This window comes from Somniosus microcephalus, chromosome 6 (assembly GCF_052327205.1).
Source record: "Somniosus microcephalus isolate GS21.2 chromosome 6, FLI_Smic_1.0, whole genome shotgun sequence".
Lineage (NCBI taxonomy): Eukaryota > Metazoa > Chordata > Chondrichthyes > Squaliformes > Somniosidae > Somniosus > Somniosus microcephalus.
In genome coordinates, this window is record NC_140992.1 from 21837443 (window position 1) to 21851074 (window position 13632).

General features: G+C 45.6%; 1 protein-coding gene across 2 annotated transcripts in view; it reads left to right on the forward strand.

The window, feature by feature from the left end:
* The window catches only part of cp (ceruloplasmin), a 75205-nt gene that overhangs the window by 29070 nt on the left and 32503 nt on the right, over positions 1-13632 (forward strand). For both annotated transcript variants that reach the window (XM_085989831.1, XM_085989830.1), the window contains exons 6-8: positions 9015-9183; positions 10889-11028; positions 12483-12623. In XM_085989831.1, coding sequence (XP_085845957.1) covers positions 9015-9183; positions 10889-11028; positions 12483-12623 — 450 coding nt within the window. The remainder of the gene's footprint in view (positions 1-9014; positions 9184-10888; positions 11029-12482; positions 12624-13632) is intronic.

Sequence of the window (13632 nt, forward strand, 5' to 3'; positions counted from 1 at the left end):
TGCATCAACCGCGATTAAGAACATTGAGTCCATAAATGGACCAGCAAAGTCGATGTGTACCCTTTGCCAGGGAGATGAGGGCCACACCCATGGATGTAGAGGGGCTTGTGGTGGAGCGTTTTGGACCTTCTGGCATCCTAGGCAGCTCTTGGTCATTTCTTCGATGTCTCCATCGATACCTGGCCACCATACAAACGCCCTGGCTAGGTTCTTCATTTTCACTCCACCCAGATGCCCCTCGTGAAGCTCCTTTAGAACTTTATCCTGGAGTTTGGGTGGAATCACCACTCTGGATCCACACATCAAGGTTCCTCGGCACACTGACAGCTGTTCTCTTCTTTGCGAGAATGCTGGCAACAGTGGTTCGCCATGTGCTGGCCATCCCTTCACTGTTAAATCGTAGACTCGTGAGAGAGTCGGGTCATTTCTAGTTTCCCTTTCAATGGCAGAATTTGTTACTGGTAGACATTCGACTATGGTAGAGTGAAAAATCTCCACTGGGTCTACGGTAGGTGCTTCTTCTACCGTTGGCAATGGTAGGCGCGATAAACCATCAGCATTCCCATGCTGTTTTGATCCTTTGTATTCTATGTTATATTGGTGTGCCCCTAGAAAAAGGGACCACCTCTGTAGCATTTGCGCTGTCATAATGGGAACACCCTTTTTAGGGTTGAATATGGAGATGAGGGGTTGATGGTCAGTCAACAAGGTAAATTTTTGTCCGTGTAGGTAATGGTTGAATTCCTTCACTCCCCATACCAGGCTGAGTGCTTCCCTGTCGATTTGGGCATAGTTACGCTCAGCTGAGTTCAATGAGCGTGACGCAAAAGCTATAGGCCGTTCCGAGCCATCAGGGAATTTATGCGATAATACTGCTCCTACGCCGTAAGGGGATGCATCGCACGCCAGTCTGATTGGCAGTGATGGGTTGTAATGAGCCAAAACTTCTTTGGACGTGATTAAATCTTTGCATTTATGGAAGGCACGTTTACAGTCTTCGCTCCATTTCCAAATTACTCCTGTTTGTAGCAGTTCATTAAGAGGGTGCAGAAGAGTTGATAAGTTTGGTAAAAATTTATGATAGTAATTTATTAATCCCAGGAACGACCTTAATTGTGAAACATTTTCAGGTGCTGGGGCTTTTATGACCGCTTCAATTTTTTCAGGTGACTTATGCAACCCTTCCTTATTAATTATGTGGCCACAATATGATATTTGATTCTGGAAAAATTCGCACTTGGGGCGATTTGCCCGTAGGCCCCGTTCTCTCAGCCTAGTGAGCACCTGCTCCAAATTGGCAAGGTGCTCGTTGTCGTTTTCTCCTGTTACAAGGATGTCATCTAGGTAGCATTGAGTCCCCGGAATCCCTTGGAGGACTTGCTCCATAGCTCTTTGCCAGATAGCTGGAGCGGATGCTACTCCGAAAACCAGTCGATTGTACTGGTACAGACCTTTGTGTGTATTTATCGTGAGATACTTTTTAGAGGCCTCTTCAACCTCCATCTGTAGATATGCCTGTGCCAAGTCAATTTTGGTGAAACGTTTCCCTCCGGATAGTGAGGCGAAAATATCTTCTATCCTCGGAAGAGGATACTGTACCGTGTGAAGGACCGGGTTTACAGTCACCTTGAAGTCTCCACAGATGCGAATTTTTCTCTGTTCTTCAGATTTATCATTATTCAACGCTTTCTTCATGACTGGGACGATGGGTGTTGCCCACTCACTCCAATCTATTTTGGATAATACGCCTGCCTTTTCCAAATTCTCCAGCTCTGCCTCGACTGCTGGACGAATTGCGTATGGCACCGGTCTTGCCTTAAAAAACTTGGGAATTGCCGCATCTTCCACTTTTATTGAGGCGGTGATGCCTTTCAAGGTTCCTAGTTTCTCTTGAAACACTTCTTTGGCGTTGGCCAAGATGTCTTTTAATCGTTCAGGTATGACGTCATCGTCGTTTTTTTCCTTACTGGTCACCGTCAGTGCCTGAATGGAGTGCCAGTCTAAACGTATTTTCCTGATCCATTCACGTCCAAACAGCGGTGGACCACCATCTTGTAGAACGTATAAATACAACTTTTGTATTTCCTTGCCGTTGTATACAACAGGCACCCTTATTTTTCCTTTGCGGTATACTTTCTGCCCCGTATATGTTTTCAAGATAATGGATGTGTCTTTTAAAGGTATATGCGGAAATAGACGCTCGTAATCCCGTCGATTTATGACGGTCAGAGCTGATCCTGTATCTCGCTCCATTTTAACTGGGGACCCTGCTATCGTGAGGGTAACCCAAATGGTCTGGTAATCTTCTTTGGCAATTACATTATGTAATTTGAGACAGCTTAGTCTCTTGTTTTCGGAGTCGCTATCGCTCTTCTGGTCTTCGGAGCTACTGTCCGTCATCATTTGTACCTTTCTGTACTTTTCTTTATTGATTTTCTTTTTCCTGTCCGTGGATTTTTTTTGTCCAGATCGGCATACCCGTGCAATGTGTCCAATCTTTCCGCGTTGCCTGCATGCTTTGTCCTTGAACCAGCAGTCCCTCTGGTCATGGGTGGATCTGCCGCAGCGATAACATCTCTCGAAACCCTGTGTCATTTCATGGGTGCCGAAGTCCTGTGTCTTTTGTTGTATCTCTGCAGCTCCTCTTGCGGCTGCTTCGTATGATACAGCCATACTGAAAGCCTTGTCCAGTGTTAAATCTTTTTCAGAAAGCAGCCTTTTCTGTGTTCCTTCGCTTAGGAGACCGCAGACGAATTTGTCTCGAAGATAATCTGCTAGTCCTGCCCCGAATTGGCAGTGCTTTGATAGCTTTCTTAATTCGGTGAGGTAATCAGCGTTACTTTCATTCTTGTGTTGATTCCTCTTGAAGAATTTGAATTGTTCCGCTATCAGCAGCGGTGTTGGGTTTAAGTGCTCCTGTAGGGTATCAACAATTTCTTTAAAATTCTTCTCCTTTGGTTTGGCTGGAGTGATTAAGTTTCGTAACAGCCCGTATGTCTTTGCGCCCATTAGATTTAGAAGTACTGACGCTTTTTTTCATTTTCTATTCCATTTGCGGTGCAATATACCTCCACTCTTTCCACATATGTGGTCCAATCCTCTATCTCGTTATCAAAAGCATCAATATTGCCAGACTTAGGCATCCTAGAAAAAAAATGGCGCTTCCCGCGCTTTTCTTTCTTTTCTGCAGAAAAGATATGGCGCTTCCCGCGCTTTCCCGCCACTGCTGCTGATGACAACGCTGTTTCCCGCGGGTTTCCCTTCTTTTTATTTATTTATTTACAGGTGGAGACTCTTTCCCGCCGGACTCTCTCTGCTAGGTCTGAACGCCGACCTGCTTGCAGCGCCGGCTGTCTCCCGAGAGCTCCCTCCCCGTCTGTTACTGCTTGCCTCTGCCTTCGCTGCTTGGCCTAGCTGTAGAGCCAGCCGCTGGAGCCCCAGCCCGGCGCCCAGGAAGGATTATTGCAGTACCTGCCACCAGCTCGGCTAGCTGGTGAAACCACAGCTTTTTCTTTTTCTTGATTTTCTTTGACTTTGGACGCCAGAGGAATCGATGTCCTTGAGGTGCTGCCGAATTGCAGGTAAGTCCGTTTCCAATTCGTCGCCACTGTTGTATCCGTGTGTTAATAGAGACACTGAAGACAGGAGTTGGTTTCACAGGTGTTTACTGAACAAAGTCTGGAGGGGAACTAACTGATACAACACAATATACAGGCTTATATAGCCCGAGTGGCCATTACCGGCATTACAGTACACAGGGGGCTCTTAAAGGCACATACACTACACGTGTAACCAGGGTTCCTGCACCTGTGGCCGTATAACCGGGGTTCCTGCACCTGTGGCCATGTAACCGGGGTTCCTGCACCTGTGGCTGTGTAACGGGGCTCTCATACCTTGGGCCATTGTCACTCCATGTCCCTTCTTCTGGTCTGAGGTCGGCCGATATATAAATTGCCTCGGTAGATATACCTCTCCGTTATCCGGAATTTTTAATCAACTGGCACCATCGCGGTCCCGTAGGTGCCGGATACGAAAGAGTTTACTGTACTTGGAAAATAAGAATCTAAATGGGGTAGAGGAACAAAGGGATCTAGGAGTACAAATACACAAACCACTGAAAGTATCGACGCAGGTTAACAAGGCCATAAAAAAGGCAAACCAAGCACTGGGGTTCATTTCTAAAGGGATAGAATTGAAAAGTGGTGAAGTTATGCTGAACTTGTATCAAACCCTGGATAGACCACACTTGGAATACTGCGTACAGTTCTGGTCGCCATATTATAAAAAGTATGCGGAGGCACCGGAGAGGGTGCAGAGAAGATTTACAAGGATGATACCAGAAATGCGAGGGTATACCTATCAGGAAAGGATGAACAGGCTGGGTCTCTTTTTTCTTGAAAAGGGAAGGCTGAGGGGTGACCTAATAGAGGTCTTTAAAACCATGAAAGGTTTTGTTCGAGTAGATACAGAGAGAGTGTTTCCACTTGTGGGGAAGAGCAAAACTAGAGGCCATCAATATAAGATAGTCACCAAGAAATCAAATAGGGAATTCAGAAGAAACTTCTTTACCCAGAGAGTGGTGAGAATGTGGAACTCGCTACCACAGGGAGTGGTTGAAGTGAATAGTAGAGGTGCATTTAAGGGGCGATTAGATAAGCATATGAGGGAGGAGGGAATAGAGGTTTATGTTGATAGGGTTAGAAGAGGAAAGGCAGGAGGAGGCTCGAGTGGAGCATAAACACAGGCATGGACTGTTCTGTGCCGTATATCCTATGTAATGTAATCCGATGTAATCCTTTTTTTATGGGTACATTTTTCTGTGTTTATCCACTTGAAGGGTTGTAGCACTGAGCAGTATTCTTCACTTCTGGTGTCAGCCTTAAGCACTTCAGATTGGGTATAATAACACGGTCAGATGAGGGTTAAATCTTTTTCTACTCTACCCCGACTGTACCATAACTGCAAGCATTGTCCTCCTGTGCCAATGTGACATTGCCATTCCCCACAAGAGTTATCCATGTGTCCTTCTTTGAGTGAGTTTGCCAATTGGTGCCAGCTGGTACCAAATTATGGAATGTTTTGTGCTGTGGTCTCATGCCTGTTAACAACTGGGTTGATACTGTCCCAAACGTATCACCCTCATAGCCGACAGAGGAGATTTTGTCCCATCAGTCAGGACTGGACTCAAATCCTGATCCCAGTGGTGAAAAAACAGGAGGTTAATCCACTGTGATGTCATCCATTGTCCCTGTTTTTAATTTTAAGGCAGAAAGTTTGGTGCAAACAGTTTATTTTAGTGAATGTCGTCTCTTCAGATTTGCTTTAAATAAACATTTGTTAGAGTTACGCTAACTTTTACAATTTTTTTTAACAATGTCCTCTTCATAGTTTAAAGATTTTTTCTCAATTGAATTAGGTAAAGTACCTGTTTTCCAGGGTTATGGCATATTATAGGTTACATTGAACGGTACTTGCAAGGTATGTGCAATGAGGCTGTTAGAGTTCTACATTTCGTTAGCCCAGGGTATTGAAGATCAGGGTCTTACCTCAAAATAGGGAGCGGGCACGATTGAAGATGGCAGGGCGGGGAGACAATAAGCACAGGACGAGGGTGGGTTTGGCCATATGTAGCCTCTTGTAGCCTTCTGAGTAGAATGGGCCTATAATTGAGTAAAATCTGGAGTTGAGAAGAATGAGAGGTGATTTCATTGAAACGTATAAAATTATTTGAGGGCTTGACAGGGTAGGTGCTGAAAGGCTGTTTTCCCTGGCTGGAGAGTCTAGAGCTGGGGGTCACAGTCTCAGGCTTAGGGGTCAGCCATTTAGGACTGAGATGAGAATTTTCTTCACTCAGAGGGTGATGAATCTTTGGAATTCTCTCCCCCAAATTCAATTGAGAAAAAATCTTTAAACTATGAAGAGGACATTGTTAAAAAAACTTGTAAAAGTTAGCGTAACTCTAACAAATGCTGAGTCATTGAGTATATTCAAGAATGAGCTTGATAGATTTTTGGACTCTAGGGGAATCAAGGGATATGGGGATCGAGCGAGAAAGTGGAGTTGAGGTCGATGATCAGCCATGATCTTATTGAATGGTGAAGCAGGCTCGAGGGGCCGTTTGGCCTACTCCTTCTCCCATTTCTTATGTTCTTTTGGGGTGCTGATGTAGAAAATGGGAAGTTGGAGTCTCTTTGCTCAGCTGAAGGTACTTGGGGCCCTGATGGGAGTTTTTTCCCAGTTCGATGTGCAGCCTGTTCGTCGCTCACTCAGACTGGAAAACGTCTCACAGTTTCTTTGTCTGTCTTGTTTTTTGTGAGGGAGGGGAGCAGAGTGTGGTGTTGGGCTACATCAGGCGGATGCACCGCCTTGGACTAAAGGTGTGAAATGGCCAAGCTCACAGGCTGTAGGCGATCCCTCACCTACAGAGAATAGGCAAAGTAGGGAACGGGTAGGATCTGTAAGGCCTGTCATAGTCCTAGCAGCTGCAGGTATCTTCATCCAGAAATATTGGAGCAATATACACAGTATAGTGTCTGTTTGGCACTTATCTCTCATTATTTGGGGATGTATTTGTGGAGTTTGTGCTACATTTGGTATTTTGCACTGACTTTCTCTTGCTCTGCTGTGGTTTTTCATTCTATCACCGATCACCTTGTTTCTTCCCCTCGAGCATGTCCTGCCATTCACTTAGATCATGGCTGATCTGGACCTCAACTCCATTTTACCTGTCTTTGATCCATACCCCTTGATACCCTTACCTAATAAAAATCTGTCGATCTCAGTCTTGAAAATTTCAATTGACCCCAGCATCCACAGCCTTTTGAAGGAGAGATTCAGATTTCCACTACCTTTTGTGTGAAAAAGTGCTTCCTGATTTACCTCCAGAAAGGTTTTTAAAATTGTGCCCCTTTTTCTGGACTCCCCCCACCTGAGGAAATAGCTTACAGAAAGCTAGAAAAGGTAATTGAAAGTGTGAATCATAAATAATATCTTCAAACTTTGTCTCTTCACCTCAGCTTACAGCTTGATTTGATAGAAATCGTCGAGTCGCTAGTGTTCCTGCTCATGCACTTGACATGGCAAATCTGGCCAGAAAAATCCACATGAAGCAGGGGTCAGATTGACCTTCCTAGTCCGGCCCCCACTCCGTAGCAGAATGCCCATCAAGTGAGCTGGTTGATAAATTATCCTGCATACGGCATGGGTTAGACTGCCAGCAGGCACTAAAGCAATATGAGTGCGACTCTTAGCCTGACACTCTCACAGGACCACAGTTATCATTATTATCAATAGCTTTGCATGCCCAAGCTAGAGTATATCTGGAGAAATGCCTGCTGCCCCTCGCTCATGTTTGATACAATCCATCCTTCTGCCCCTAGGCCAGCTCCTAACTCAAGGCTGTAAAAACTTAATGATTTCTCAGGGTTCTTGGACAAGACACAAATAGTCAGCAGCCAGAGTGTTTGAGCAATAGATCAAGATTTTTTAAGCGTACAGCGTAATATACTTAACAACAGGCGATAGTTCAACGAGTAGCTCACAGCCCTTGGTCTCTGGAACCTCTCGGACGCAGGTGACGTCATCTTCAGTCTGTTCCTTTGTTTTCGCAGTAGGTCTGTGTGAAGTTGCTTTTCGAGTATCGAGGTTTTATGCCTTTTCTTATCAAAAGTTCATTTGGCCAGTGTCCAAAATCACCTTTTCTAATTGGTTCTAATGGACAAAATATCATTGGCACTCAGACTAAGGGTAGCATCTTGGCCCGCCTTTCCAGTATTTTTCCGACAACTCTACCATGTTCAATGTTATCTTGTTTATACGTTCTTCACCTCGTTGGAATTTACCTTATCTCTCTCATTTCTAGCTTCCCTGGTGCAAGCAGTACAAGGCCTTTCTATACCAAGGGGCCCATTGTCCTTTTATTGTCTCCTTTTCTTCTTTTGTTCGATCGCAGTCTTGCCTTCGATCTTTTTATTTTCTTTCCAGTTTTGAAGAAGGGTTTCAACCCGAAACGTCAACTCAAATTTCTCTCCACGGATGTTGCCTGACCTGCTGAGCTTTTCCAGCATTCTCTGTTGTTATTTTGGATTTCCAGCATCTGCAGTATTTTGCTATCGGGCCCATTGTCAGTGCTGTTTCACTAGTCTTGATGGTGTCTAGACTATCTCACTTTAATCTACCAGATGGATACCTTAACTCCCATGGTCTCTTTCATTTTATGTTCCTTATACTAATTAACTTTTAATTACCTTTGCAATTAGTTTTGTTAAGCGAACTCTAATTTCTACTTCGTATTATAATATGTTATTTAACAATTTAACCTTCATTCGCAGCTTGTGGCTGTTTGTTGTCAGAGCTTAGTCAAAACTACTTCTGACTGTCCTTGCAGCTACATTTGAACAAGCCTTAGTGTTTTCACACCCACAGGGAATTATGGGTAAGATTAGTTGGGTCAATGGCTGCACTTAAATTTATACATATATTTATATGGTTTTCATCTACTAAGGACCTCTAAATATCAGTCTTTCGTACAAGGCTCATACATGAAATTCTTGAGTCACTTAATAGGGAAGAGTAGCTGAGGTGGTTACCCGTTAGCTCCCTCATGGTTTTTATCTTCTATGTGAATTGCAACCAAGGCTAAAGAGCCCCAACTACCCTTTACAATGGGGTTGGGTGAGTGGTGGGGGGGCACCCACACCCATCGGATGCAAGTACCCCTGCTGGACGTCAATCCAGTATTCAGAGCCGGCATTCCAGGCTCCGCTGACTAGGGCTGTCTGGAATGGGGCCCAAGCCTAACCCTTCTGCCTCAAAGGCAGGAATACTACCACTGAGCCAGTGGACACTCCATCCGTATGTGAATACCCCACTGGATGTCAAACCAGTATTTCAAGACCATATTCTCGACTCCACTTGCCGGGGCTATGCGGAGCAGGGCATCCATTAAGCCAACGGCCCACCACTCTGACACAGTAACCTGATAATAAACCATGATTATTTCTTTATTGCTACAGCTGGAATGCAGGCCTTGTTTGAAGTTGTAGACTATGAGAAAAAAACCGTAAAGGCCACAAGTAAAGGAAAGGAAAGACGCTATTACATTGCTGCAGAGGAGATCATCTGGGACTATGGGCCATCGGGTGTGGACCAATTCACAGCAAAGCCTTTGGATAGTCAACATGGGTACGTCTCACTGAGCCATTCATATAAGTATATTGAAGAGAAACAGAGGTCTACTGAGGCCAGCAGAAAAGGCCAGAGAAAGGAACTGCCGACAAATTTCTAGACTTGCGTTATGATATTGAGTTGAAGGCATTTGGATTATTCTTCTAGTCCATAACCTCATTATGGACCCTGTGTCCCCCTCCCCCCCGACACTGGAAAGCACCCAAAGTGTGTCTCGCCTGCCCAGGTCTCAGAGCACCCAAATGTGCTAGGCCACACGATCCAGTCGCACCCCCTAGAGCAGACACGCCACCTGGCAGGTTCTTTTTCATTGGGAAACAGATTTGGAAACAGAAGCGCAGCTTGAGTGGCCCATGATCTTCCGCCCGCTTACATTAATTGTGGGGAGTGGGTGTAGGGCATGATTTCCTGACTGCTGCTCCCCGATCAGGGAATTAGCCCTAGGATTTCAAGACAGTGAGAATGGAGCGAGGTGGAGGAGGAAGAGGGTGAGAATGTAGGAGTTTCAGAGAATCAAGGTTATGAATGGCATGTTGCTATTTCATAGAATCAGAGAAATTTACAGCACAGAAGGAGGCCATTTCGGCCCATCGTGTCCGCGCCGGCCGACAAAGAGCTATCCCGCCTAATCCCACTTTCCAGCTCTTGGTCCGTAGCTCTGTAGGTTACGGCACTTCAAGTGCACATCCAAGCACTTTTTAAATTGGCGGGAGTTTCTGCCTCTACCACCCTCTCGGGCAGTGATTTTCAGACCCCCACCACCCTCTGGGTGAAAACATTTCTCCTCAACTCCCCTCTAAACCTCCTACCAATTACTTTAAATCTGTGCCCCCTGGTTATTGACTCCTCTACTAAGGGAAATAGGTCCTTCTTATCCACTCTATCTAGGCCCCTCATAATTTTACACACCTCAATAAGGTCTCCCCTCAGCCTCCTCTGTTCCAACACATTTAACATAGAAACATAGGAGCAGGCCATTCGGCCCTTCGAGCCTGCTCCGCCATTCAACGAGATCATGGCTGATCATCCAAACCCTAGCACCCGGTCCCTACACCGACAGCCATCCCACCCAAGCCCTATCCCCGTAACCCCACATATTTAATTCCACCTAACACTAAGGGCCAATTTTTTTATCATGGCCAATCAACCTAACCCGCACATCTTTGGACTGTGGGAGGAAACCGGAGCACCCGGAGAAAACCCATGCAAACATGGGGAGAATGTGCAAACTCCACACAGACAGTCACCCGAGGCCGGATTTGAACCCGGGTCCCTGGCGCTGTGAGGCAACAGTGCTAACCACTATGCCACCGTGCTGTTAGAGAATTTTATACGAACCTTTGATGTAACACCAGCGCTGTATTATCAGCCTTCGCCCCCTTTATTCCACGAGAATCCCGAAGAATCTCACGTCCCTTTCAGTGGCAGCCAGTCCCTCCCCTGACTGGGAGCCACGGAATATTATAGAATTGCTTCTACATGTGTGTGTGTGCTGGGGGGAATCTCCAAACCCCATGGTCGCAGTGGGCTGAGCATTCGCTTCCCCTGGGAACGGATGGCCTCACGTCTGCCCAGCATCTCATCCAGAGAACAGAGCTCGCCCTAACAGAAAGGGGGGGTGGAGTGAAAAACAGCATTAAAAAAAAATTGCGGAGCAAGTAATGTAACCATCACTAATCGCCGTACGTTCTTGTACCTGCAGAGATGCTGTGGTATTTTTTGAAAGAGGAGAGACAAGGATTGGAGGAAGATACAAAAAGGCTGTTTACAGAGAGTACACAGACGACACTTTCAAAAAGCAGAAGACGAGGACACCAGATGAGCAGCATCTTGGAATACTTGGTAAAGAATAAATTGGGAGGTTTCTTCAACTGTTTTAGTTATGCTTGACATTCCATTGTGAAAAGCAACGTATTTTACCATACAGCGTTTGACACCTCTGACTTTTCTTGTATAAAGGGGAGAGGAAATGGGATAGATCGTGACTTTGAGCGACAGTGTGAAAACGGGCGATGGCGAATCGGCAGCTCGTTTTACATCTCGCCTGATTTTTATCTCCACTGAAGTCGATGCAAATACAAATGGAGAAGAGATGTAAAAGGGGATGCCGACTCCCTATCATCCGTTTTTGCACTATCACACAAAGTCACGATCGGCTCCACTAACTCTAAACAAGTTTCTGATTTAGTTAGAACAACTGAAGCAGATAAAGGCTTCACAAATGTACTTGCATCGTACCGGGACGTCTGGTGTGATCAGCGGCGCCTGAAGTGCTGCAGGTTATTTTGCCTAAGGTCAACTTAGTGCCTGATGTGGAACAGCACCACATAGTGCGGGCCCCAAGCACCTTCTGCCTTTAGAACTAACACGCAGGATGGGTACAAGGCTCATCGTACAAATTAGAGCCAAGGAAGAAAGAAAAACTTGCATGGATAGAACCTCAAAACTCATCTAAAGCCTTTGACAAGAATTCCAGATGCTCAGTGCCATTTTGCCCTAGAGGCACTTCAAGGGAATGTGGTTAAATAAACAGGAAGGCTGGTTTGTGACTGGTGGGGGGTGGAGTGGGTAGCTTTCCCCGGTATTTAAAACAAATCTGGTTTCTCTTTAAGCCCTTTAACAGTTGCTGATATCTGATAGCCCATAGATCTCAGAGCTCTTCCACCGGGTGATGCACCATGCACTGGCAAATTATGTAAATGAGCTTAAAAACAGCAAATGCTGGAAACACTCAGCAGGCCAGGCAGCATCTGTGGAGAGAGAAACAGAGTTAACGTTTCAGGATGATGACCTTTCATCAGTTCAATATAGTGCAGTCGTGTGCAGTTCACACATGGGGCACTCGCTTTGAGTCTTATCCCTCACTTCTGGACTGTATGGAAATTCCTTTTGGATATTCTGATTTGTTGCTTCAAGCCTGTTTTAGCTTCTGACTGAGCTTCAAAAGTTCAGACCGACATTTAAACTATCCAGAGCGGCGCATTGTAAGAAACTTTTAAAGGGAAACTTGAACTCAATTCTGTTTTTGAAGCTTACGGGCATCACTGGACACGGGAACGAGCCGGTGCCCAGCCTTCTTATGACTTGGTTGTTGAAAATGAACGGGATGCAATAGAGAAGAAGCAAAGCATTAACATTCTCCCATTGTCATCGGTTGGAATTTCAACCTTTTCGTGAAGAAGCACAATTTCACCGAGTCCTTCTTATTTTCTTAGTGACCTCCCGTGTTAACTTAGTGAGATAGCATGTAATCGACAGGAAGAAAAAGTTAACTGTGATAACATTTCGCTCTGTAGGACCTGTCATTAAAGCAGAAGTTGGAGAGAGGATCAAGGTGACATTTTGGAACAATGCGAGCCATATATACAGCATACAACCTCATGGAGTCTCCTATGAAAAAAATGCCGAGGGAGCCAAATATCAAACTAACACATCAGGTAATTCAGCCTGAAAACATTTACCCATCAAAAATATTTCATGCATTGTGACCTTAAAACTGTATAACTGATCAGAGCCACAGGAAAACAGGCAAGTGTAGTCTTTAAACTTTAACAAATAGAAGAGAAAGTAGAGAAGTTAGAGATTGGGAAATAAGCTTCAAAGCCTGGATCTGTGCCAAACTGAACAGAAATGCAATTTTTCATGGGACTTGTTAACATCTGACCTAGGCCAGGTCAAACCAATTCTGTGTGAAATCACGGTATGGGTGCCTGTTTTGGACACATTTTTTCCCTGTAATTTCTAGACACTTAAACCTGAATTGCACCCTTCCATTGAACTGGAATGCATTGCCGGCAGAGCAGGACCATTCGCCTGACACAAAGATACACCCCTGACTCTGGTCAATCTTCCGGCCTTGGGGTCAGTTGAATATTCGAGACGGGCCCTCGTGGGCCTCCTCCAGAGAACCCCGCTGAGATGGCGGTGGAGTTTGGCTACAGTAGGCCTTGGTGGGAGGGGGGGGGTGGCGAAGGGTGAAGGCAACCTCTGTGCTGCCAATGACATTTATAAAGAGATTTCGGCTCACATTTTGGACCTGCGCAATCCATTGCTCTGAGAGTGACCGCACACACAAAAATTCAGGGGACTCCCTCCACCGCCTTTGGTACACTGGATACCTGGGACTAACCGGCACCCTTAGAGTACAGCGTAGTGTAAGGACGTGCACTGGAGGATATATTCCCCTTATTTGCATTTACTTTCAATACACCCATTGGTATACCATAAGCTGTGAGATCCAGAGAGCAAGAAATAGGGAGTGTGGGGAGTGGGGGGTGGGGGGGTGGTGGTTGGGGGGAGGTGGGGTGTGCACACACAGCGAGGTGGAGATACCAGAGACCATACCCAACACATTTTCTGCCCCCTCCTGCCAGTCCGAGGTCAGTCAGTGTAAAGACTGACAGAGATGGGGAAGAGGAAGGCATGGATGTGGGGGTTCATAGCTGT